This window comes from Macaca thibetana, chromosome 11 (genome assembly GCF_024542745.1).
Source record: "Macaca thibetana thibetana isolate TM-01 chromosome 11, ASM2454274v1, whole genome shotgun sequence".
Classification (NCBI taxonomy): domain Eukaryota; kingdom Metazoa; phylum Chordata; class Mammalia; order Primates; family Cercopithecidae; genus Macaca; species Macaca thibetana.
Genome location: NC_065588.1, coordinates 90,571,665 through 90,597,206, shown reverse-complemented (window position 1 = coordinate 90,597,206; position 25,542 = coordinate 90,571,665). Strand labels below are relative to the sequence as shown.

General features: G+C 41.6%; 1 protein-coding gene across 3 annotated transcripts in view; it reads right to left on the bottom strand.

Annotated features, from left to right (window-relative positions):
• Positions 1–25,542, bottom strand: part of PLXNC1 (plexin C1) — a 159,216-nt gene that overhangs the window by 63,408 nt on the left and 70,266 nt on the right. For all 3 annotated transcript variants that reach the window (XM_050747131.1, XM_050747132.1, XM_050747133.1), the window contains exons 6-12: positions 24,854–25,001; positions 20,725–20,812; positions 18,326–18,428; positions 17,786–17,872; positions 6,921–7,060; positions 4,052–4,231; positions 771–858 (exon numbers count right to left, since the gene is read on the bottom strand). In XM_050747131.1, coding sequence (XP_050603088.1) covers positions 771–858; positions 4,052–4,231; positions 6,921–7,060; positions 17,786–17,872; positions 18,326–18,428; positions 20,725–20,812; positions 24,854–25,001 — 834 coding nt within the window. The remainder of the gene's footprint in view (positions 1–770; positions 859–4,051; positions 4,232–6,920; positions 7,061–17,785; positions 17,873–18,325; positions 18,429–20,724; positions 20,813–24,853; positions 25,002–25,542) is intronic.

Here is a 25,542-nt window from a genome sequence, read left to right as displayed (position 1 = left end):
AGCCGTGTCCAGCCTTTTGAATGTGAGGACTTTTTTGCTTATCTGTGGTGGTGGGTATCACAGAAATGATGCACAAACATTTTTTAGCTCATCAGCTATCGTTAATGTTGGTGAGGCCCAAGACGATTCTTCCAATGTGGCCAAAGGAAGCCGAAAGGTTGGACACCCCTGCTCTAGAAGATCTCCATCCAGAGGCACTGGTGGGAGAACTGGGCAAGGGTGGAAGCCAGACCCCTCCTACCATTTCTGCTGTGGGGAGATGAAAGGGAAGAGAAGGTGACATCAGATGGTAGGGAACAAATTGGGTCGAGGAGAAGGAGAAGCACGTGACAAGATTTCTGGGACCTTTGCAAGTCATCTAATCTCTGTGAACCCCAACTCTCTCTGTGCAATGGGAACACCACCACCTACTCTTCACAGAAATGCAATTTTTTATATCACACCTTAACCTTTCACGAAGAATTTTCACACATATTCATAAGCATTTCCTCATTAAGGTGACTTGCCACAAAACACATAAAAAGAAAATGTCAGGTCTTATTGTACCAAGTTCATTTCTCTTTCCTCATTGCTGCAACTAGAAATACTCAGCTACAAGGATAAGGTTTTATTATTTCCACTCTAGCACAGATAGTATATATGATAGCATAGGTAAAAGTTTATAACACCAAAGTCACAGAAATAAAAAATGCCCCCCAACAAAGCATAGTGTGATGAAAACAGAACCATCCTTGAAAACAACTATTGTTACAAAGCAGCTGGAGACTTACATTTATGTTTCCTTTTAATTCATGTGAAATGATTAAGTTGTCAATTACATCAAAATTTCTGCCCATCATGGTTATATTTTGACCACCACTGCAAGGAATAAAGACAACAATAAGGGTTTCATAGCTAAAACACAGGCGTTTTGCGTTTATGAACAAAGCTATCAATTTATTCATGTTTAATATTAAACCCAATTATGTTTGAGAGCAAATTAATGAATTTTAATTTCAAATACAGGACAATTTTAGAAATCTTTTCAGGATACCAGTCACAAATTCAGGGGTTTCAAGATGCATAAATATAAAAATTCAGGTCAGATCCTATTTTAATTCTAGGAAAATGCCCAGATTCTTTGATGGAATTTGAATTTTGTTGTGTGTCATATCGCCACATATAATCAGATCAGGAGCTGTACCTTGAAAAGGTTTCACTAAACAGAATTTTGTTTGATTACTGTTTAATCTATATAAAGATGCTTCAATCTAACAATTTTCAAAATCAAACTCCTAACCTACCAATGATATGCTATTTAGAGAGACAGGAAACACTTTGGGCAAGGTAAAATTACAGATGACATTAAAAGTGTAAATTCCTATTTGGTACGCCATATAAATAACAGCTACATTCTATCTCTCTAAAACCAAGTCAAATAACTTCACGTTTCTCAGTGCATATAAGCGAAGCGGTCACTGGGTGTGAAATAAACAGCTGTCCACAGCTCTGGCTGCCCTTGTACCCCTGTTCATGTAGGTCACCAGACACTCATTCTAGGGGACAAGAGCCTGGGTATGTCAGGTCCAACAGCCAGCTGAGCCCCTGATGACAAGACCAGGAGGCGGGCCTGAGCAACCCAATTTGTGTAGGGCAGAGTGAAGACACTGATCTCTGAATCCTCCAGCCACAATGGGGATGGGCTGAGTTGGCCTCATGCCAGTCTGTAGCCATTACTAGAAAACCAAGCCAAGCGTGCTGTCCCGATGGCCAGCATTCAGGGCCACATTCTTGTTCAAGGCACAGTGACCCAGGAGCAGCCAAGACCCACAGGCTTAGAATGTCACAGGTGACAGGACAGTAAGGAGCCTCTTACTTTATAGCAAAGCAGGATACTGCAGTGGCTCAGAGCCCAACCTCCTAGTCCCGGCTGTCTGGGGTCTGGGGTGAGTCGTTTGAACCCTTTTTCTCCCCTAGTTCCCTCATTTGCAAAAGGGACAAGCCATAGCAGATCTCATAGATTTGTTGTGAGTATGAACCTAGTCAATAGATGAGCACACCAGGCACGTGGGGCATGCCACATCAATGTCTCCTTTTATATGGAGAATGGAATTGGTCCTAGAGTGGGGGATGTCATGCTAGAGCCTTGGTTTTGAAATTTCAGTTCCTCTTATCTTACTATTATGGACTGAATTGTGACCCCATAAAATGGGTATGTTGAAGCCCTAACTCCCAGTGCCTGGGAATGGGACTGTATTTGGAGATGTGGGTGGTTAAACAGGTAATAAAGGTTAAACGAGGTCACTGGGGTGAGCCCTAATCCAACACGACTGATGTCCTTATAAAAAGAGATTATCCCAGCTACTCAAGAGGCTGAGGGTGGAGAATCGCTTGAACCCGGGACATAGAGGTTACAGTGAGTCAAGATCCTGCCACTGCACTCCAGCCTGGGTGACAGAGTGAGACTCTGTCTCAAAAAAAAAAAAAAGAAGGGAGATCTGTACAGAGAGAGAGAGGGAAGACCACGTGAAGACATAGGGAGAAGATGACCATCTACAAGCCAAGGTGTAAAGCCTCAGGAGAAACCAAGCTTACCAACACCACGATTTCAGCCTCCAGAACTGGGAGAAAGAAATTTCTGTTGTTTAAGCCACAAAGGCTGTGGCACTCTATGTCCACCCTAGCAAACTAATATAGCCACCTCTCTCTTGATCTTAAATAAGAACATTAAAAGTGATTTTTTCTTCCCCTCCTTTACTTCTTCTTCTTCTTTTTTTTAACAAAGCTTTGTCTGTAGGTTTATCTAGAGAGTACTTTGAAAACTAGCTTCGTACTGTGTCGGGCAAAGAAAATATCGTTAGGATTTTAGTCCTAAAGAGATTTAGGAATAAAAATATTATGAAAGTGAATTCAAATTCAACTAGGGGGAATCTTTATTGTAGAACTCTTCACAATAACCAAGATAGGTACTCAACGGATTAGAGGATAAAGAAAATGTGGTACCTAAACACAACGGAGTATTATTCAGCCTACAGAAAAGAATGAGAACCTGTCATTTGCAACAACACAGATGGAACTGCAGGACATTATGTTAAGTGAAATAAGCCAGGCACAGACCGACAAATGTTGCAGGTTCTCACCCATATGTGGGAGCTGAGAAAGTTGGTCTGATGGAGATGGAGAGTAGAATTATGGGTATCAGAGGCTGGGAAGGGTGGTGTGGCAGGGTCAGAAAGGGATAAAGAGGGGTTGGTTAATGGCTACAAAAATACAATGAGATAGAATAAGATCTATTGTTCAGTAGCATAGTAGGGTGTCTATAACTCACAATAATTTATTGCATATTTAAAAATAGCTAGAAGAGTAGAATTGGAATATTCCTAACAGAAATAAATGATAAATGCTTGAGACGATGGATACACCAATTACCCTGATTTGATGATTACATATTCACTGTATGATTGTAGAAAAAATATCACATGTGCCCCATAAACATGTCCAAGTATTATGCACCCATGAAAATGTAAAAAATACATAATAGTAATAAATAAAAACATTCAACCAGAGAGAGAAATGTTTTTCTTAACATATTGGATTTATCTGGGCAAGTTTATTTTGGGGTTTCCATCTCCCCCTTAGGGAACATCTTCAAAATGTTGATTCTGCTTTTCATTTTGATAGCTCCCAATATTTCCCCCAAAGAATTCAAAACAGCTTACTCTAAAGACTGTAAAATGAAAGAGGTAAGAAAGAAGCATTTTATTATGAGCAGGAGGGACACATAGTAAAGAGTGTTATATATCTATATCAAAAACCTAGACCAACATTTCAGCTGTGAGTTTCCCAGCAGCCATGGTGAAGAGAAAAAGATGTGCTCATAGCATTCACAATGAGCATGAGAAGCAAATGCCTTGTCAGGTATGCATTTTTCTAGGAATAAATCCTAAGGAGAACTTGGTGAGAGGAATTTGGAATGACTACTGTTTCTGAATTTACTTGAATAAATCAATGATCTTTGTGCATATGACCCTTAACCACAATGAGAGAAAAAGATTATGAATCTAGAAAGTACCTGATCCAGGTGGTAGCAGGAAATATAAGGGAACAATGTGGCAGAGCAATGTAGGATAAGGATCCCACAGAAGAGCAGTTCCCACCATCAAACTGGATACACACATCCTTCATTTCTTTCCGGCTTGATGGAAGAGAGAATTTCATGTGGGTGTCATTTAGCACATGGCTAACCTGTATCCTAGAAAGGAGTAGAAAAAGAACTCTCACATGACACAGACACTTAGCACAGTTGATTACCCAAGGTGACAGCAGATGAATTTCACTTGAACTACAACACTTCATGAAGGAGCAGAATAGCTGCAGGCAACTACTGACTCATCAGGGGCCAATGACCCAAGTTGGGTATTATTAGGGGCTGGGTTCCTCTTTCTTTAGTACATTTTTATCTTTCTTATTTGCATTGCCCTCAGAACTGAGAAAGGAAAGAGGTGTAACCATTGCCTGGAAGAAGTACTAATAGAAAGCAGAACATGAACTGGGGGTTACATTATATTAAGAATTATGGATAATTCTGTTGAGTATCATAATGGCATTATGCTTATCTGTTAGAGAGATACTGAAGTATCTAACAGTGAAGGATATGGTGTTTGGTTCTCATCATGCCCCGCCCCCCAAAAAAACCCCAGATAAGATAGATGAAGCAAGATTGGCAAAATGTTGATAGGCTTTGAAACGGGGAATGGCTACAGAGAGGCTCATTACACTCATCTCTCTTGTATGTTTGAGTTTCCATAATAAAAAGCTTAAGGAAAAAAAGCCCTAGTCAAGCACTGAGAGGGTAAAATCCAGCACCAGACAGAGATGGAAATTCTGCCATTCAAAGGGGGCCTAAACCAAGAGCCCAGGCATCTCAGAATCAATCAGCATTGGGGCCAACCTGCCCCCTAAGGAGTCTCCAGGCTGGGACTTAGCTGGGGCTGTCCAGGGTGCTCCCGACGTCCAACAGGAGCTGACGCTTGGCGCCCTTTCAGAGTCAGAGCGAAGCCTTCTCCGACATTCCTGCTGTCACCTGCAGCTTCCTCTGTGTGTCTACAATGACCCTCTAAAGCACAAATCATTAAGCCTGGGTTGTGTCTGAATAATGCTCAGTATAATCATGCTACATGAGAATCTATTATTACTACTTAAAGGCCATGTGCATGATGATTAACTTTAAAGCTATCACGAACCCTTTAGGATAAGGCAAATTCAAAAATATCTGAGTCAGTTTGTACTTACACCACCTCAAACGCTCATTTTCAGGTTTATATTCAGAGCAAAGCTCTAGGAAATTTATCATATAGTGGTTGAACATTAAAATTCAAACTTGTTTATAAATTTTAGAAGAAGAGAGGTGAAAATGTAGATCATTCCACTACTAGTATTTTTCTCTTTAAAATAATTCCCATTTTAAAAGTACTATATGAAAAGAGCTTGGGATTATAGCCTGGGCTCAGGTATAGAATTAACTGAGTATTATGTTGACTGCTTGTGAACCTGGGTTCACCACACAGATGTGGTTACGAAATGCTACATGCAGGAAGGTCTCCTAGTCATTTAATTTAATAACTGCAGTATCTCAAGACACATTCGGAATTAAAATGAGAACATAAAGAGTCAGAAACAGGGTAATGCTCTGAAAAACTACTTATTTTCCATGAAGTTGATTGCCTTTCAGTGAATACACAGGTGTCTAACTTCACAGATTTCGCTACACAAAATGAAAGATTTTTGCAATAAGGTATTTAGCCAGGATAAACAGCACAAAAAAAAACCTATGTTGCATAGATACAGCCTCTAATGTGTGCTTGATAATTCTGGCAAATAGCAGAACACGGGCAAGCCACCGATGAGCAGCTTTTTTCATCAAGATCACAGAGATTCCAGATTTACTGCTATGAGGGGAAGGGCATGGCAGTGATGTGCAGAACATGAATTAAAGCAGAAAATTCAGCAAATAAGCATGGCAGATTAGAATGCTGTACAAATCTGTTTTAGTAGTTAAAAACCAAAACATCACGCTTCAGCAGATTGTCTTAAATGCATTTCCATGATGAAAATAAGCTTAGTATTATCCTCTATGTAGACTGTAACATCTTTTACTTCAAATTAGCCCAAACTTATACAAGTTAACAAGCAGAAAACTCAAATAATCTGTTGTGTTATTTAATGACTGCAGTTATCACATCTCTTCTTTTTTTTTGAGGGGGGAGTAACCATTTGCACAAGGACATCGGTGGAAATTGAAAATTCTTTCTCCAAGTTTCACCGATGGGATGAGTCTGGGAAAGAAGTGACAGAAATAATAATGTTCAAGGGATACACTGACCGGATATTTATGTTGGGGTGTTCTTTTTTTACTACCATTATATGTAGTAGAAATTTAATTGTTGGAGGCTGAAACCAAACCAGTAAAGAGAAGGCTACAAAGAACAAAATGTCCACATAGAATGGATCCAAGAGGTTTTGTTTTTTCAACTTTGGGTGGCACATTGGAAGAGTTGCTCCAAAAAATTCCCCATCAAATTTCGAGGTACTCAACTATTTTTCCAAGTGCATCACCTAAAGAATGATGTTTACTACTCCATATACTTGATTTTGTTACTGAAGATGAATCAAGACCCAAAACAGGCAACATCCTGAAATGACTATATACTGAGATTTTTGGGGAATAACACAGAACAGAGTCTCTCACAATGAACTTCAGATCAGTTGTGAAAATTATTTTACGTGTTGGAATTATGTTATGTCAAATACTCTGACTAATTGGTCTGCTTTGGTGCATGGCAATAATTTGACTATATAAAGGTTATAATCACATTGATATTCCTTTGGCACAGGTTTGAGCTTTATGTGACCCGGGATAAATTATTAGTATTTTGACTCACACATCCTTATCACAGGTACTGGTTCCTTTCAGGATCATTGTGATGTTCGATGCCCGGGTAAAGTTTGCTCCCGTTACTATCACGTTGCTTTTCCCTAATGTCGATACTTTCTGTGGCTCAATGGACTTAATGTAGAAGACCTATTGGAAACAAAAGATTAAAACAGGAGATCAAAGCTAAGAAATGGCATCACTCCAAAAAAAAAATCTGTTTATGCGCTGCAGTTCGAAGAAATCACTGGGAAATTACAACATTTTGCAAACACAAGCAGACAGTGTTTAATGAAATCAATGAATTCAAGGAAGAGTGCTGCAGATTTATGTCTCTCAACATGTGACAGCATGAGGTCAAACCAATTAGTTTTTGTCTCACAAGACAGTTGAAAATACAGTTGAAGAGTCTGACATTCTGTCTGAAGAGCGAGGTATCACTAGAGTTTTCAAAATGTTCACTGCCTTACAGCCTCTGGAGGCTCACAATGTAAGCAAAATCAAAGAAAAGAGTACATTGACCATAGGCCAATGACAGACTCATCATTAAATTGAAATAAATGTCATTCCAGATAAATTTAATTCCCAAGAAAGCAGTTCATATTTTTGTTACAGTGAAGCTATTTGAATCCAGGAGGATACTGCAGGGGGAAAAACCTCAAGAAATCAACCTGTTCAGTCAACTAATATCAAGCAGTTGGATGTCTGAACCACTGTGGCCAACCATGGTTTGTAGATACCACAACCTCCTTCTTGGTATGCAATTTCAATAGACTTTATCAGGCCTAAGGTCAAGAACATGTCCCTTGGAGTCCCTTGCTACCTAGCTTCATATCATGTAGGCGAATGCCACCTTACTTCTCCATTTGTGATGTCTAATCAAATTCTCCTTAAAAAAAAAAAAAGCCCTTTATTTGATAGCAAGAATCATTTTCCCTTTTCAAGATAAAACAGTCCTGATTTCTTTCACTTTTCTGTTACAGATGCTACTGTCTATCATTCTGATAATTTTACTGTTCTTTTGTAGACCATTTTCAGCAAGTCTGTATTCTTCTATAATATGGTGACCAAAACAGGACATAAGATTCTAAGACTCTAGCCAACAGAAAGTCCAGCAGATCTTCAGCAAGAGTGAACATCATTCTCACACTCTTTTTTCCCCCTATATCCTCTGCCATCACAGAATATACTCACAGTCTTGATATTTGAAAATGACCCCAAGGACCAGAGATGCTTAATCACATGACATTTGGTGAAATTCTAAATGCTGAGTGCATCCACTTGGAGGACCAAGTCCAAGAAGAAGCCCCTGAGCCACTGGGAGAAGTCCGTGATGTCCAACACCTGCCTAATACCTGCTTCTTGAAGCAATTGAGTATCCTCTGCTCCTTTGTGCATGGAACACTCATCGGGGTGGCATTGCTGGGCTGCAGGGGCTGCCTATCCTGCTGAAACAGACATTTTCTCATTCTGCTCCTCGGCACACACAGGTGCTACATGGCCCGGCAGTCCCCATCACTCATCAGCGCTTTGGATTGGTTTTGCAGATTGAGGTAAATTCATCGTTAATGTCATCAAAGCAATGATGTAACGTGACACAGAATTGATTTTGGTAGCAGAATTTATTTTAATCACTTTGTGAAGGACGTTAGCCCTGTATTTATAAAATCACTAAGGGCCTGAAAGGGTCACTTTAATTATTCTGTTATACTTGACTGCATTTTATGGGGGAAATTATCTGCTAGAGTGGTACTTGGAATGGGGGGATTAGCAAAGCCTTCAAGATAAATCTCTTGCAAATGTCAAGTGTGCGTTATATAGCAAAAGGCTTACTCTTCGCTCTTACATGGTGACAGCTAAGAGAACAAGTGTTTACTGAGCACCTACAGGGTCCTTAGGCCAGATGTTGTGGGGGACACATGATCTATGTGTGCACTGGATCAGGAGTTGGCAAACTATAGTCTGTGGGCCAGATCCTGCCCGCTACCTGCTTTTACATGGTCCATCACAAAATGTCAAAAGAAGAATAATATTTCATGACATATAAAAACACATGAAATTCAGATTTCAGCACCCATAAACATTCGTCTGGGTAGTGTCTCTGGTTGCTGTTCCCTGCAGCAGTTGAGTGGAGTAGCTGTAGCAGAGACCATACGGCCCGCAGAGCCTAAAATATTTACTGCCTGGCTCTTTGTAGAGAACATTTGCTGACCTCTGCTCTAGAGGAGGCTACTGGCTTCTTAGGGGAGCAAGATAGAATTTTTTTTCTTTTTTTATGTAAACCTCAGTGCAGACTCACATTTGCATCCAAGTCAACTATGATTCCGAGGTTTCTTTTCTTTCTAGATAGTCCTTCCTGCTTCTTATATTTATACTGTTGATGTCTGCTCAAGCAAAATTTTCAAACATGCCAAGTAAATGCTACTTCTCCACTCTCTGCAGAGGATAAAGAGAGCCTTACAACTAATGTAAAAAAGATTTTTTAAGGAAGTTATATTTTGCTCCTTAAATGGCTCTGCGAACACCGTCAGAGGACGCGCCACATCATCTTATTAACTTTTTATTTCCCTGAGTGGAGACAGCCTTGCTACTTCAAAAAGATTTTAAACCCCTACTGTTTAGAGAAGTTTCCCTTGGCCGTCTAGGATGGGATCCGGCCCTGGCCTGTCTTGTGAAAGTGGGTGCTTCCAATCTGCTTTCAAACAGGGTCAGATTAGTTGTGTTTTGTTTGCTGGTAGAACCTCTTCTAATCTTAATAAATGGGTTAAAGAGCTACCAGGAGGACATCCCTAAATAAATAGTGCAGGTATAAAACAACATTTTAAAAATAAAAGATGGGGTTAGCTCTAAGGCTGCACTGTATGGCTGCAACAATTCTTAGAAATACATTCTTTCTTTTTACCAATAAAGATTTTGAAAAATCCAGTACAGACAAAAGAGCAAAGAATCATCTCCCCATAAAGGTTCTACACATTCAATATTTTCGATCAATTCTGTATTTTTATCAAGAGGTTTTAATTCATAAAATCTAGCATATAGTAGCCAGCCCTACAAGCTTATACATTTCAGAGGGGGTTCATTTTAAAACATAATCGAGCTCAATACAAAGAGACAAATTCTTGCAGCCCTGTAGTGGGATTCCTCCCTCACCCTATGTCCAAGGATTTCTAAATATCAAATCAAAATACTATGGACCATAACCAGCACAGCCCTATGTTTTCCAGCAATTAACCTCAGAATAGTCTACTTCCTGTAGGTTACATTTTAAAGAATTCAGGGTTATTTTAAAACGGCTGCACAATTTGAACTTATTTAATAAACTACTATGAGCTCTGGTTTTTACTCCCTGTTTTGTATAAGAAAGCACATTAGAAACTGGTTAATTAGGAGATTTATAGAATACCCAATCCTTTTTATTTTTTATTTTTAACTAAGTCATTATAGGATATTGGAAATAGCACAACCACTAAGAAATAGTTATCTTTGAAAAGGTCTAAGAGGATTACTTCTGACAGTAAGAGTACCTTTTGTGAAGTCTGACGTCAACACAATTCAAATTACCATGACATTAATGGAGAAAATACTGCTATGATTGAAAAGAATATTGGAAAGAGGTACATTAGGAGGGCTCAGTTTATTAAGGCCAAATTGTACTCTATTAATCTGTTACAAAAAATCTGAATAGAGCAAAGCTCTCTTTAGGCCTGGACCTGAATCAACACTCAGTAAAACATCTCTCGGATTTTCACTCGTGAAATTAGTTCAAACAGGACTAGATAAAAAGTCACATGGATTCAAAACCAGCTGGAAATCTGAAACCGAAGGACATTAGAGAGATGAAAGGTAGCACAACTAATTAAAGGAAAGAGTCCTGGAGGGCCCTACAGGAGTGAGTATTCGGTTCAGGATTATTTAACATCTCTATTAATGACTGAGAAGACGATGGAACTAATATATTAATGAAATGTATAAATTGATAAGAGTGGTAACCAGCAGTGGAAATGGGAAAGAGTAAAAGGAGGTGATATATGGAAAGAAAATAGCAAAATACAGGTCCACTCAAGAAAAAATAGAGCGTGAAATGGAACAAAATGGTTATCCATTTGATGCTTAGCCCCTGGGACAAACGCCTTTTCACGGGGGCCCCTGGTACAGGCTCCAGGGAACTTGAGATGTGATTTCAGTTGGCCCTGGAAATGCCAATAGTGAGCAGTGCCTCTGGACACAGAGCTTGAGACTTCCAGGGAGAAGGTGACAGACCAATGCCCTGTGTGAAGAGCTCAAGACTCACTTCTCTGAGCTGTAGACTCTAAAAGGAGGCTGACTTGGCTGCCAAGCCCACCCTCTGAACAATCCGCTAGTCCTCTTCGCGCTTGAGCCTTCTGAGTGTGGCTCCCCAGACCTGGACTGGGTGACCAAAAACTCCAGGGCCAGGGAGGGCAGCTCTTCCCAGCCAGTGGAGGGCCCTGATTCCACTTTAAACCCAGCCCCTTAAAGTCCACCCCTTGGCCGAGATTCAACTCATGCATGAGATTCTTGCTGCTCCCCTCTCCCCAGGGCCTCAGTTGCCTCACTAAGCCTCTTCTGCTCTCCCTGTCTTGGAGTAGATGCCCAGCTGTGTCTGGGTCTGACTCCTTCCCTCTGACCACACCCTGCCCCAACCTTTTCTCCCATGTCTTTGAGGTTAATACACTCCTCCCACATCCTGGCCAGGTTGGAGGTCTTACTCCCACCCTACATGTGTGGCATGGATTGGGAGCAGGCTTTGACAGTCTAATGCCAAGAGAAGCCAGTATTAGAGTCCTTTCTTCCAGGCTGACTTTTATCAATATCATCAGTAGTATGGTTTAACCAATGTTTATATTCAATTTAGGGCATACAATGTAGGGTAATGGTTAAAACTATGTTGAGTCAGATTACCTGGATTCATATCTCTTACCTACCATTTACTCTCTCTGAGCTAAAATTTCCTCATCTATAAAATGGGGAAAATGGGTCCATTGTGAGGCTTAGATACTCTGAGCTCAGGGCATGGCACAGGCTCAGGAAATATTAGCTACCACTGTTCAGTTGAGTACATTCTGGCATTCTCTCTTGTATCTTTTTCTGTTGTGCACATTCAACTGCTTCATGAAAATGAATCTTATTTCCTCCAAAATACTGTAAGTTCTACCATGTAAGCTCCATGCAGTCACACATTTTGCCTGCCTGTTTAGCACATAGTAGTTGCTCAACAAACAAATTTTGAATAAATGATTGTAAGTTAATTCTACATTACCTGGCCCTATGCTAGGCCCATAGAAGCTACTTAGCAAGGTATATGTGAAATTTAATTTCACTCTTGAAGGCAAGGTCCCCAAAAGCATTCATTTGGATTGCTTGTGAGAGATCAAAAATGCATATTTAAAAGTGATGGAGAGGCTGGGTGCGGTGGCTCACGCCTGTAATCCCAGCACTTTGGGAGGCTAAGGCAGGCAGATCACCTGAGGTCAGGAGTTCGAGACCAGCCTGGCCAACATGGTGAAACCCTGTCTCTACTAAAAACAGAAAAAATTAGCCGGGCATGGTGGCGAGAGCCTGTAATCCCAGCTACTTGGGAAGCCAAGGCAGGAGAACCACTTGAACTGGGGAGGCAGAGGTTGCAGTGAGCCGAGATTGTGCCATTGCACTCCAGCCTGGGCAACAAGAGTGAAACTCCATCTTGGGGGGGGAAAAGTGATGGAGGAAGAGAAGAGGAGGTGCAAGGTAGAGAAAGAACCATTTGAATGTAAATTGCCAGGAGATATGACTTTGTATGGTTTATTTCTGCCCTACAGTGATAACCATATTGAGGTAATAACAAATATTAGAATGACATCACATCATAAATCTTCCCAATCTCTCCTTGAATGCACAAAAGAGAGGGGAGCTATCACTGGTCTCAGTGGGTGAAGACACCAGATATGAGAATGTTAAGAAATGGAAGGAGAAGTGGTCAGGGCAGGGTCACAGGGCCAACGGTCCCTGACAAGGTTTCAACTACTAGATATGTGGAGAGAAACAGACAGACGGTCAGACACTGGCCTTTATAGCTTGAAATACTCCTCCTCCAAGGTCATACATAGGTTTTTGAGCTCATTTCTCTATTGTGGTCATGCCTTTCTGTAACGCAGCCCCCTTGGCAGATGATGCTATACGTTTCAGGGTCAGGATACAGGGATAGGTCTTGGGGTCATGAAACAGTGTGAGGGCTACCGGTCTAGCAGGGATTCAACCAGGACCCTACCTCATAAGTACCAGATCCTTGGATGAGCAAACTCATACACTAAAAAAATACAATAAGACACCTTGAATAGCATTCCATTGCCACTGAAGAATAAAGTCAGTACTCATAGGGCTGGTATGTAAGGCCCCCTATTTGTAGGCTCCAGGGTCATTTCAACCTTGGGTCTCACAATTTCCTGCATCCTCTGTGCCTACCTAGGGTTTCCTCTAGTGTGTGTCCTGGAATCTTCTGGCTCCTACCCCCACACTGTGCTTATGCCGGTTCCTCTGCTTCGAATACCCGCATTCATGTGTCTGGATGCTTCTTGTCCTCAAAGGTGGGCTGAAATGCCATCTGCATCAATCAATCCATCCATCAATCAAAGACTTAACCAACCACACTGATTAAGTGTTTTCAACTTCAAGGCACTGGGTTTAAGCAAACAGGAAGGACTAAGACAAAGCCCCAGGCACAGACAGGCTCTCTGTATACTTTCTGGTACTTTCTCTATGTTAACATTTTTTAAATCTTGTATTGTTACTCATGTACTCATGGATAAGATTCTTGAGACTGATAGCCAGAGATGTGCCTGATTCATCTGAATCCTCCTCATGGAATCTGTGGAGATCAGTATAATTGCATCTAATAGGCATGCAAGAAATGCCTCTGGAAAGAATCAACCCAAGTTCAGGATCCTAGAAGCCCCATTCCTAGTGCCTAGCACACCGGAAGTACTCAGTACATATGTGGTGTGGGCAGATGCATTGAAGCAAAGCTGTGAGTGACTTCTTTGGTAGAGAAAGAATCACAAAGACATTGGGTGCTTTGTTCAAGGCCAACATGAAGACCCAAAGTGGAAACCAGAATGTTACACATTCCACCTGATAATGAAAGACAGCAGTGTTTCACAGAGCACGAGAAATCCCTCCTGTGACAAACAACACTCCATTCCCTATCAAACAAAAGAGAGATTCTGTTCTGAGTCACATATTTAAAGAAAACATGTCAGGATCAACAAAATGTCTCTCTCCATACTTAGAGGGGTAATCCACAGAGAAGCAATGAAAACAGATCTGGGCTTTTGTTTATTTTCAGCCTTCTCCTTCTCTTGTGGTGACCCCAATCCTTTTAACCACACAGTTCAAAGGGTGCAGAGAGATGCACTGCAGGAAACCAGGATGTAGTGACTTTATGATATTTGTCTTCAAAATTAAAGAAGTTTAAAAAGCTGCTGCCTGGACCACGACTCAGCGATAAAAAGGAATGAATTATTGATACATAAAAGAACTTGGATGAATTTACAGAGAATTATGTTGAGTTAAAAGAGCCAGTCCCCCAAAGGGTACATCTGGATGATTCCGTTTATATAAAATTATTGAAATGATAAAATTATAGAAATGGAGCCGAGATCAGTGGTTGCCAAGCATCAGAGATGGAGAATGGGAGGGAGGAGGGAAATGGATGACTGTGAAAGGGAAACCTGGGGAGCCTTGTGACGATGGAGCTGTTCTGTGTCTTGACTGCTGTCAACGTCAATATCCGGACTGTGATGTTGTGCTATAGTTTTGCAAGACAGCACTATTAAAGGGAACTGGGTAAAAGATGTTAACTATTATTGTCTCACAAGTGCATGTGAATCTACAATTATCTCAAAATTAAAAGTTTATTATTTTCTTTTTTTTTTCTTTTTTTTCCTTTTTTTTTTTTTTTGAGACGGAGGCTTGCTCTGTCGCCCGGGGTTGGAGTACAGTGGCCGGATCTCAGCTCACTGCAAGCTCCGCCTCCCGGGTTTACGCCATTCTCCTGCCTCAGCCTCCCGAGTAGCTGGGACTACAGGCGCCCGTCACCTCGCCCGGCTAGTTTTTTGTATTGTTTTAGTAGAGACGGGGTTTCACTGTGTTAGCCAGGATGGTCTCGATCTCCTGACCTCGTGATCCACTCGTCTCGGCCTCCCAAAGTGCTGGGATTACAGGCTTAAGCCACCGCGCCCGGCCTTAAAAGTTTATTATTTTCTAAAACCATCTTGAAAAAGAAAAACAAAGTTGAAGGATTCACATTTCCTGATTTCAAAATTTACTTTACAAAGCTACAGTAATCAAACAGTGCAGTACTGCCATAAAAACAGACACAGACCAACAGAATAGAAAAGAACACCCAGAAATACAATCTCACAAATATGGTGAAATGATTTTCAACAAGGGTGCCAAGACCATTCAATGGGGAAAGGACATTTTTTTCAACAAATGATGTTGGGAAAACTGGATATCGACACGCAAAAGAATGAAGTTAGATCCATTTCTTATGCCATATATAAAAATGAACTCAGAATAAATCAGGGACCAAAATGTAAGTGCTACAGACCTTTATTAATAAATATAGAAAGAAAGTTTCATGACACTGAATTTGGCGATGATTTATCGGATCTGACACCAAAAGCATGGGCAATAAAAGAAAAAATAAATGAACTGGACTTCATCAAAATTAAAAAATCCGTGTATTATAGGACACAGTGAACAGAATGAAAAGGAAACCTATGGAATGGTAGAAAATATTTGCAAATGATATATCTGATAAGGGGCTGATATCCAGAATACATAAAGAACTCCTACAACTCAACAATGACAAAAATAACCCAATTTAAAAAATGGGCAAAGGACTTAATTAGACGTTTCTCCAGAGAAGATATACAAATGGCCAGCAAGCATATACAAAGATGCTCAATATCATTAATCATCAAGCAAATGCAAATCAAAATCACAATGAGATACCACCTGACACACATTAGGATGGCTACTATCAAACAAATCCGAAAATAACAAGTGTTGGTGAGGATGTGGCAAAACTGGAACCCTTGTGCACCGTTGGTGGGAATGCAAAACGGTATTGTTGCTATGGAAAACAGTACAACAGTTCTTTAAAAAACCAAAAAGAGAATTATAATACAATCCAGTAATTCCACTTCTGGACATATACCCAAAAGAACTGAGAGCAGAGTCTCAGAGAAATAGCAGCACACTCATGTTCCTAGTAGCATTATTCATCATAGCTAAAATGTGGAAGTGACCCAAGTGCTAATCCATGGATGAACGGATAAACGAAATATGGTATATACATACACTGGAATATTATTCAACCTTAGAAAAGAAGGGAATTCTGACCCACGCTACCACATGGATGAACCTTGAGGACATCATGCTAAGTGAAAGAAGCCAGCACAAAAAGACAAATTCACTTATATGAGGTACCTAGAGTAGTCAAATTCACAGAGACAAAAAATTAGAATGGCGGTTTCCAAGGGCTGGGGGGAAAGAGAGATGAAGAGTTATTATTTAACGAGTATAGAGTGTCAGTTTTGCAAGATGAAAAGAGTTCTGGAGATGGGTTGTACAACGATGTGAATGTACTTACCATGACTAACTGTACACTTAAAAGCAATAAAAATGGTAAATTTTGTTTGTGTATTTTATCGAAACTAAAAAACAAACAAACCCTGGAACAACAACCAAGTTTAATTGAAAGGAAAAAGCCACAAAGCCACTGTCTCCCTGATCCAAGTCCTTGGCACTGTGTCTTAGTTTTCCAAACCAACGGGATGAGAAAAGGAGCCCATTATTTAACAAGACCTCAAAGACTGCTAAAGCCTGGAGATACCTGAGCATCAAGCTTTTCTAATGCCTTTAATTAACTTCATGTCCATTTGATTCACATTCCCTCTGCCTGTTACTTAATTCACCTGAAGTTACTATCAACTTTTCAGTAATGATTCAAAATGTGCTACTTATTTACCTTTGCACTTGACCTTAGGTAGCAGCAAATGGAGAGGTCAAAACCACAGATTAGAGAAACGAAAAATGGAGCCTTTTTCTCCCTAGAGCTGTCATTTTAAATTTATCTATTCCTGCTAGACTCCAAGGTTAGCGAGGGCAGGACTTATCCTCTTTTTGTGTTTTACCACATACAGATGCTCAATGAACTTTTGTTGACTGAGTAAAGTTGTAAGCACAGCGACATGTGTTCCGCCTAGAAATGTTTACATTGTCACGTCCCCTCTTTTCAAACATGACTGACATGGGGGTTCAGTAATTTACTATGAAGAAAATAAGGGGCATTTCCAAAGAAAGTTCATGGATCAATAACCGCTTTTGAGAAGGCGAGAGAAATACACATTCTATAACAATTCTGGTTTAGCAGCATTCACTACTGGTTAGACGCCCCAACGAAGTTGAAAAAAACAAACGAATTGAGGTTACTTTGCACAGACCCCCATCCACGTACATAACCCCCAGAAATCAATTATATAAGGTGCAAGTTGAAATCCCTCAGATGGAATGCTAAAACTTCCTTCTAGCTCTTCCCTAGTGAGCCGCAAAGTCACCTTTACAATTTTATTTCGACCAGAGCAACATCATTTTTCATAATTACAGAGTTTTAATTTACTTTATGTGACTGTCCAGCCTTTGATGTATTGAGCTAATTAAGTGAAACTTGGTTAAAAAACCAAAGATACAAAAGGGAATTTTGGTAGAAAGTAAAATAGAGAATTTTTTTAAGGAACCCAAAGTAGTACGAGTTGTTGTCATGGTCATTCAAAGAGAGGTTTTCCCCTTAACCACACAAAAATAGGGTCTGACCTGTAAAGCCTGGTTGGTTCTGTTCCCCTTGTTCTCCTTGGGTCTTCCTCCTCCTGATGTCTTCTCAACAGCCACTGGACACTGTTCCTGGAATGGAGAACATCCCTTCAACATTCAGATGGGTGGTAAATTCAAAGTGTGCAACAAACATAAAAGAGAAGGTAGGACTAGGCAGTCACAAACATTTATTTTTGGTTAAACCTGTTTTTTGTTTTGTTTTGTTTTGTTTTTAAGACGGAGTCTCACTATGTCGCCCAGGCTGGAGTGCAGTGGCGCGATCTCAGCTCACTGCAACCTCCGCCTCCCGGGTTCAAGCGATTCTCCTGCCTCAGCCTCCTGAGTCGCTGGGATTACAGGCATGTGCCATCATGCCCCACTAACTTTGTATAGAGACAGGGTTTTGCCATGTTGGTCAGACTGGTCTCGAACTCCTGACCTCAGGTGATCCACCTGCCTCGGGCTCCCAAAGTGCTGGGATTACAGGCATGAGCCACCGTGCCCAGCGGTTAAGCCTTACAATACCAAAAAAAGTCACTTTACCTGGTTTCTCTCGTAATCAGAAGGGTCGCAAGCTGTGAAGGGGTGGATACACCTTCTTGCACTTTTACACCACGCACAGCCAGTTTCTGTGCATGCTGGGCATCTAGCAACACAGAAAACTGACTTAATTCCTGCATTTTAGGACAACGTTCACATCCTAGAATTTTCCTCTATGATGTGGCATGCAAGCATTTAAGAGAAGACAAAAAAAAAAAAAAAAAAAAAAATCCCTGGACAGACATTCCTGTGAGGCTTTGTGCCCTGCTCTTGCAAGCCCTCAGGTTGATGGGCCGGAATGGCACCTGCAGGGGTGTTGCCATGGAAACCTGAAGCTGGGTCACCTGCTGGTCTGTAGATAACAGGAACCCAGTGAATTTGTTTCTGAATCCAGTTCTGCTATTTGTCTACCCTCAAGTAAGTCCCTCTGGAGACGGATCTCTCTCTCTCCCTGCCTCTACCCACCCTGCCTTCCAAAATCGGGAAGCCCTCACTCACTCCAGCAGTCACACTGCCAACTGCCTGGAAGATGTGAGAGAGGAAGTGTTAGCTGGCAAGCAGAGGCAATGAGGTGCCTGTGTTTGCTTTATAATCAAATTAAGGAAGAATTGTGTGTCTACTAATCAAATCACCTATCATGATTGGGTAAACTGTGGAGGACTTGAAAAGCACTTATGAGAAGGAATGTTAAAAAGGGAAATCGGGTTGATCTGGAAACAGGGCCAAGGGAGGCCAGAGGAAGCCTTAGCTCTCGCAAGGGGTGCTAGTGCAGGGCGTGGGGACCCAGTTTGTTTTATACCTTCTCCAAGAAATGAGGAAACATTCTGAGATTCTGACCTGCAGAAACTGCAGTTTCCATGGAAGGAGAAGACACACTGGCTTTTGCGTGGATCCGGCCACCTAAGTGAGCTAGAAGCGGGTTTGTGATTTGCACGCTTCTTCTACCCCCGGGGTGTGATTACTGTACTAAGTGCTTTCCTAACAGGAAGCTGTTACCTACGAAAAGGGGGCTCACCCTCCCCAGGGGACCTAGGTCTGAGGTCTGGTTCTTAATTACCAAGTTGTGGGACCTGGGGCAAGTCGGTTCCTTTCATCTGGCCTTAAACTGGGCATCAGGGGGCCTACGTTATCTTTCAACTGTCTTTGAGCTATATAATCCTATTTAATTCTCCCCCTTTTTTCCTATTTTCATGAACTTCTGAGGCTTGCTGTAGCAATTTTTGTATTTTCTTCTCCTTAAATTCATTCTGTTTCTTAGCAATCATTGAACTGGGCCTTGTGTCATCTTTTTCAAAGTGCCTCAGTGGAAGAGAAGAGGCCCAGGGGCTCTTGTTCTAATCATTCAAGAGTAGCCTCCCAGCTCAGCTTCAAGTTCAAATCCATTTTCCCCATAGAAACCATGGTTCCCAGGCCAGGCCAAAAGAAACTCCCATTTGGAGCTCACGTAGCTGGTCAATCAAACCATGGAGTGATCTACAGCACTGCTACTCACGCAGCCTCCCAAGGTGCCCTGCGGGCCTCCATCCTAACTTCCAATTGGAAAGTCAGGCATCTGAGAAACATACCTCCTCTGTCCTCTTGCTGCTTTAGAAGCAAGGAGCGAGGTTTGGCACTAACTCAGGGGCCTATGTAGCTCAAAGGGGCCAAAGATGGTGAAAAGGGGGCCATCAGGAACATGTTCTTTTGGTGAAAGGGACTTCACCTTGTCCTTCTCAAGTATGATTTCTTACCCCTACACTCAAGGCTTCTCGTTCCGCCCAAATTCCCGAAGCCATTCCAATCAGGAGAGAACCTAGCAGCAATCCTTCTTCTTTTTGCTGAGACAATCTCACTCTGTCACTCAGACTGGAATGCAGGGCACCATCCTGGCTCACTGCAACCTCCGCCTCCTAGGCTCAGGTGATTCTCCCACCACAGCTTCCCAAGTAGCTGGGACTACAGGCATGTACCACCATGCTTGGCTAACTTTTGTGTTTTTGGTAGCGATGGCGTCTCACTATGTTGCCCAGGCTGGTCTCAAACTCCTGGGCTCAAGTGATCTGCCCACCTCGGCCTCCTAAAGTGCTGGGATTCCAGACATGAGCCACCATGCCTGGCTTGTCTCTTCTTCTTTACTTACTTCAAGGCTGCCTCTCGGTCCTGGGAAGACATATTTCCCTGTGGGTATGAATACTTAAGCACAGTGGATCTCTCTCCCTCATGGCGCCAGTTTACTAGTCAGGGCTAGAATGTGTGAGCTGAGCTTATTAGCTCAGTGGCTCTCCTATCTCCCATTACATCATGCTCCAAAAGGCATTTTGGAAAGTTCTGTCTCACAAGAGTTCTTTAGGAAATCGAGGAGTCAAACAAATAAGTAAATTAAGACCAACGAGAGAATATTCAAATTTCAAATAAAATCTTACTCTTTTAATGATAAGCAGTTGGTAAAGTTGAATCTGTCTGATAAATTCCAAGAACCGAAGGAGAACATCACGTTGACAACTGAAACATCTGGAGGGAAGGGGGGAAAAAGTCATTTACAGTGGAGTCCTGCTATAGTCAAGCATAGCTGTAAATGCAAAAAAAGAAAAATAAATATTTTTGCCTCCTCTGCATAGTGGGCGGGAGCTTGCCAGCTGTTTGCTAACATTTTAATCAGTATGTGGTTCCTTCCCCATGGGCCATTCGCATCAGGCAGCCGAAGTGCACAGCTCAAGCCTCCAAACAGACTGAACCCACCTCGAGTTCCAAGCCTCCCATGGATAATCACTAGGAAGAAGCCATTTTACAGCTCATTTACATCTCATACTCTCCTAGGGATCTCTATCTCAGCTTTTAATTGGCCAAGGCATAAGAATAAAACAAATCACCGAGCAAGAAGTGCCTAGAACATGAAAACCGGAGGATTAGAAATCCTGCACCTTCAGAAAAATCCACGCTGCAAATATTTACCTAACATACTCTAAAGTGTAGTTTCCCTGGGCAGGGTTCCACGATCTTCTTGGGGTCAACTGTCACCAAATCTGTGATAAAGGTTTTCTTATTTGCCTTTGAAAGCCTACTCATTGGTTAGAAAACCCCAAAAGAACAAAATAACAAGGATTTCAAAACTACTAAATCAGCATTAGAGAAATAGAATATTTAAACATATATACTCTATCCAGGGTAGTGATTCTCAAACCCAGTTGTCTATCAGAATCACCTGAGATATTTATAAAAATATAGATCCCAGGGCCATGCCCCTAAATATTCTGATTTAGCAAGCCTGGGGTGGACCCAGGAACCTCTGGTTGCATCACTCCCCATGAAACGATTGTATAGAGCCTAGGTTTGGGGCCACAATACAGAGTAGCACTTTTCAAATCCCCTTCTGTCCAGGAACCAGTGCTAATCACAAGGTATTAATATATTTTTCCTTTGATGAATTAATAGGAATAGGAGGTGGTGCTATTTATTTGTTTGTTTGTTTGTTTATTTTAGTAGAGACGGGGTTTTACCATGTTGGCTAGGCTGGTCTTGAACTCCTGACCTCAAGTGATCTGCCCGCCTTAGCCTCCCAAAATGCTGGGATTACAGGTGTGTGCAACCACACCCGGCCGAGAGGGTGCTTTTTAAATCCAAGTCTTGACAAAATAAGAATCTGGCTTGACTCTGTTGGCACCCCTAATTTTCTTATTGAAATGTTATTAGTGTGTGGTTCCCAAAGTCTAAAAACCCTTACTTTAAGGTCCTTCTGCACAGCAATAACACTCCCCCTGAAAGTCAGAATTCCATATAAAATTCGGTTCACATACAGAGGGTGTGTGTGAAATGATCATCTTCTGTTCTCAAGACAAAGAGGCTTGGAGGGCTGGCATGACCTCTCTGCAAAAGCCTCTGCACAGACACTTGATACATGTGAATAGAATGAACACAGGGACAGTCAGCTCGGAGGGACTCCCAGTGAAAATACACTCCAGTGAAATCTGTAAGTGTCCAGTGATGAAGACTGCAAAAGTCATACATTTTTTCAAGCACCAAATAGGCACAAAACTCTATTTGGAAATATCACAAGGAAATGAATATTCATGATTTCTTCTAGGAAAGCATTTACAGTTATTCTGGAAGAGGTAAAATAATTTAGGTGATGACAGCACAGTCAAGGAAACAACCATATGAGTGGTTTCAGTTCCCTCTGGTAACCTGGGTACCAAGACAGGGGTGTGCATGGAGGACCAAAGTGGTGTTAGAATGGCTGAGAAAGTCAGAGCAGAATCTGGCAAGGGCATATGGGAAGAGGTGACTTTCTCCAATGTTTCAAAGCAGAAAGGGAGACAGGATTTTGTGAAAGAGGGGAGGCCATTCTAGGTTCAAAGAAGGCCATGGATAAAGGCTTGGCATGGCAATGGTCGCTGGCTGGCTGAGTACAAGAGGCTGGGAAGCGAATTTGTTTGCCTGTTCGGAATATATAAGATATTCAGAAAACGGCAGGTGAAGGGTTGGGTGCAACTGATGGAGGATCTAAAAGCAACCAACTAGCTTTACAAGGTGATCTCAAATACTTCAGAGGCATATTTTATAGGTGAGCAAGGTCTGCGTTTTAATGAACAAAATTAACCAGAAATGCATCACAAAGGCTGCACCACCAGTGTGGACAAAGTAAAGTGGAAAATTGAGGTGATTTTCCAAGCAATCAGTCCCAAACAGCCACCACCCAGTGGCTAAGAGCATTTTTAAGCTCACATCTCTGGCCTGGTGCATTAAATTGCCTTTTGAAGGATTTAGGATCAATTGGGTTCTATGGTCTGATTATTTATGTCTCCCCTAAATTCATAACTTGGAATCTAATACCCAATGTGGTAGTATTAAGCCATGGGGGCTTTGTGAAGTGATTAAATCATGAGGACTGCACCCTCATGAATGTGATTAGTGTTCTTATAAAAGAGGCTTGAGAGAGTTCCCTTGCCCCTTCTGCATGTGAGAATACAGCAACAAGGCACCATCTGTGGAGTCAGAGGCCAAGCCCTTACCAGACACTGAATTTGCTGGAGCCTTGACCTTGGACTCCCCAGCCACCAGAGCTGTAAGCAATACATTTCTATTGTTTATAAATTATCTAGTCTAAGGTATTTTGTTATAGCAGCCAGAATGGACTAAGATATTGGGTAACTCCAGCTCTCACCACAAAACCCACTCAGCTCCATTAATGATCATCACTCAGTCCTGGAGACGTTCTCCATGAACTCAACTCTACTTCTAGTCTTTCTCATCCAAAGAGACCCAGGAGTCCTCAGTCTGCCCACTGTACCTCCTAACCATCTATTGAATCCACTTCTCTCCATCCCCCTTGGCTTCTCCTCCAGCTCTCACTTTCCTTCTCACCTGGACCCCTCCAATAGCTTTCCTATCTGATCTTTCGGAACTCAGTCTTTCAGTCTTTCACTTCTTTGGCCCATTCTCCACCTTCAAGCTATTCATTCATTCATTCAGTCAAGAAACATTTATTGATTGTGAATGGCTATGTTGTGCCAGACACAGTTCAAAGCACAGCAGTGAAGACGTCTTCCCAAAGTCCCTGCCTCCATGGGGCTTACATTCCAGTAGGAAAGACAGACAATGCACAATTGAACCTTTCTGTAATATAAATCTGATTGTGCTGCCAGTCTCCAGCTTCAACCTTTCAGCATCTCATCACAGCTCCCAGGATTCACAGTTCACAAGGCCTTTCATGGTCCCCAAGATACCTCCTTTGGTATCTACCTTCTCTTCCTTTCCCCTTTCCACCTTCCCCTACCCCATTTGCCTTGGCCATATAGAAGCTCTTTTGGTTCTTCAAACAAAGCTTTTTCTCTCCTGGACATCATGCAGGTTGGTCTCTGTCTGAAATACCCATCCCCCTCCTCTTTGTCTGGCTCAACTCTACCCTCGCCTTGTCTGGACATCACTTCCTCCAGGAAGCTTTCCTTCCCCCCTTCCCCCTCCGCCATGTCTTGTCAGGTACATTTTTCATGTGCTTCTCATGGTACTCTGTGTTCCCTGCATTTACACACTGCATTGTAACGAGCTACTTACTTCTCTCTATCCCTGTGCACAGTGTTTTTTTTAGGGGCAAGGGGGAGTCACTGTATCCCTAGCACCTAGCATAGTGCCTCACATATAGTAGATGTACAATAAATACTCCCTGGATGGATGTATGAATGCAATGAACTCAAACTGATAGAATACTGATTGTTAAAATTTCTCATCTCACCCAGGGCATTTCTTGCTTTTCAGATCTCTGAATTATCTAAACCATTTGGGTACAGTTGGCCCAATGCTATCTGGCTTTTCTGCACTCTCCTATCCAACTTGCCCTCCTCTTATCATTGCCCAGGCATATCTGATAGTGGGGTCTTGGAGTCAAGGAATGAGGTAAATCAGAGGTGAGGAGGACCCAGAGGAAAAGTGGGAACCAGGGGGTAGGGAGGGAGGGAGTCTACAGAGGGGAAACTATTCCGATTCCTTGGGCAAACTAAACTCAGGAGGTTCCCTTGTTTTTTTTGACTTTATAACAAAAATAAAGAGTCCACATACCTTTGTAGGTTGCTCTGGTTGGGATGCTACAGGTGCAGGTCCGGTTGGGCTGACTTTTATTCTGGCAGAGCTCCCTGCTAGAGTCCACGTTCTTCACCATGCACTTTGAGTGTCTTGGAGAGAAGCTTCCCACCACAGTCACTGTAGTCTGTGCAGGGAAGATACAGGGAAAAAATGATGATTTTTGCCTCATTTCCATCACAGAGCCTCATATGATCTCACCTTTTGACCTGCCACAGGAAGGAGAATTTCTCAGAAGAGCTGATGTAAAGAATAGATGTTTCTGGGTGACAGAGCAAGACACTACCTCCAAAAATAAATAAATAAATAAATAAAAATATAAAAGAATAGATGTTTTGTTGGCTATTGGGTTTGCTCTTTTGTACACTGCATATTCTTATTCTTTGACCATTTTTCTGCTTTGTGCGTATATTTTTCTTATCAATTTTCAAGAGCTCTCCGCATGGTGTAGATATTAATCTTTATCTGTCATATTTCTGACACATATTTTTCTCCTAATCTATTGTTTGTCTTGTAACTTTTGCTTGTGGCATCTTTTATCCTTACACAATGTGCTTTTAAGTAATCAAATACAGGGTTTCTTGTCTCAGCTATAAAGTGCTTCCCAAACTCTAGCTTACGGACAAATATAAAATTATTCCAACGTCTTTATTGCTTTATTTTTTAAG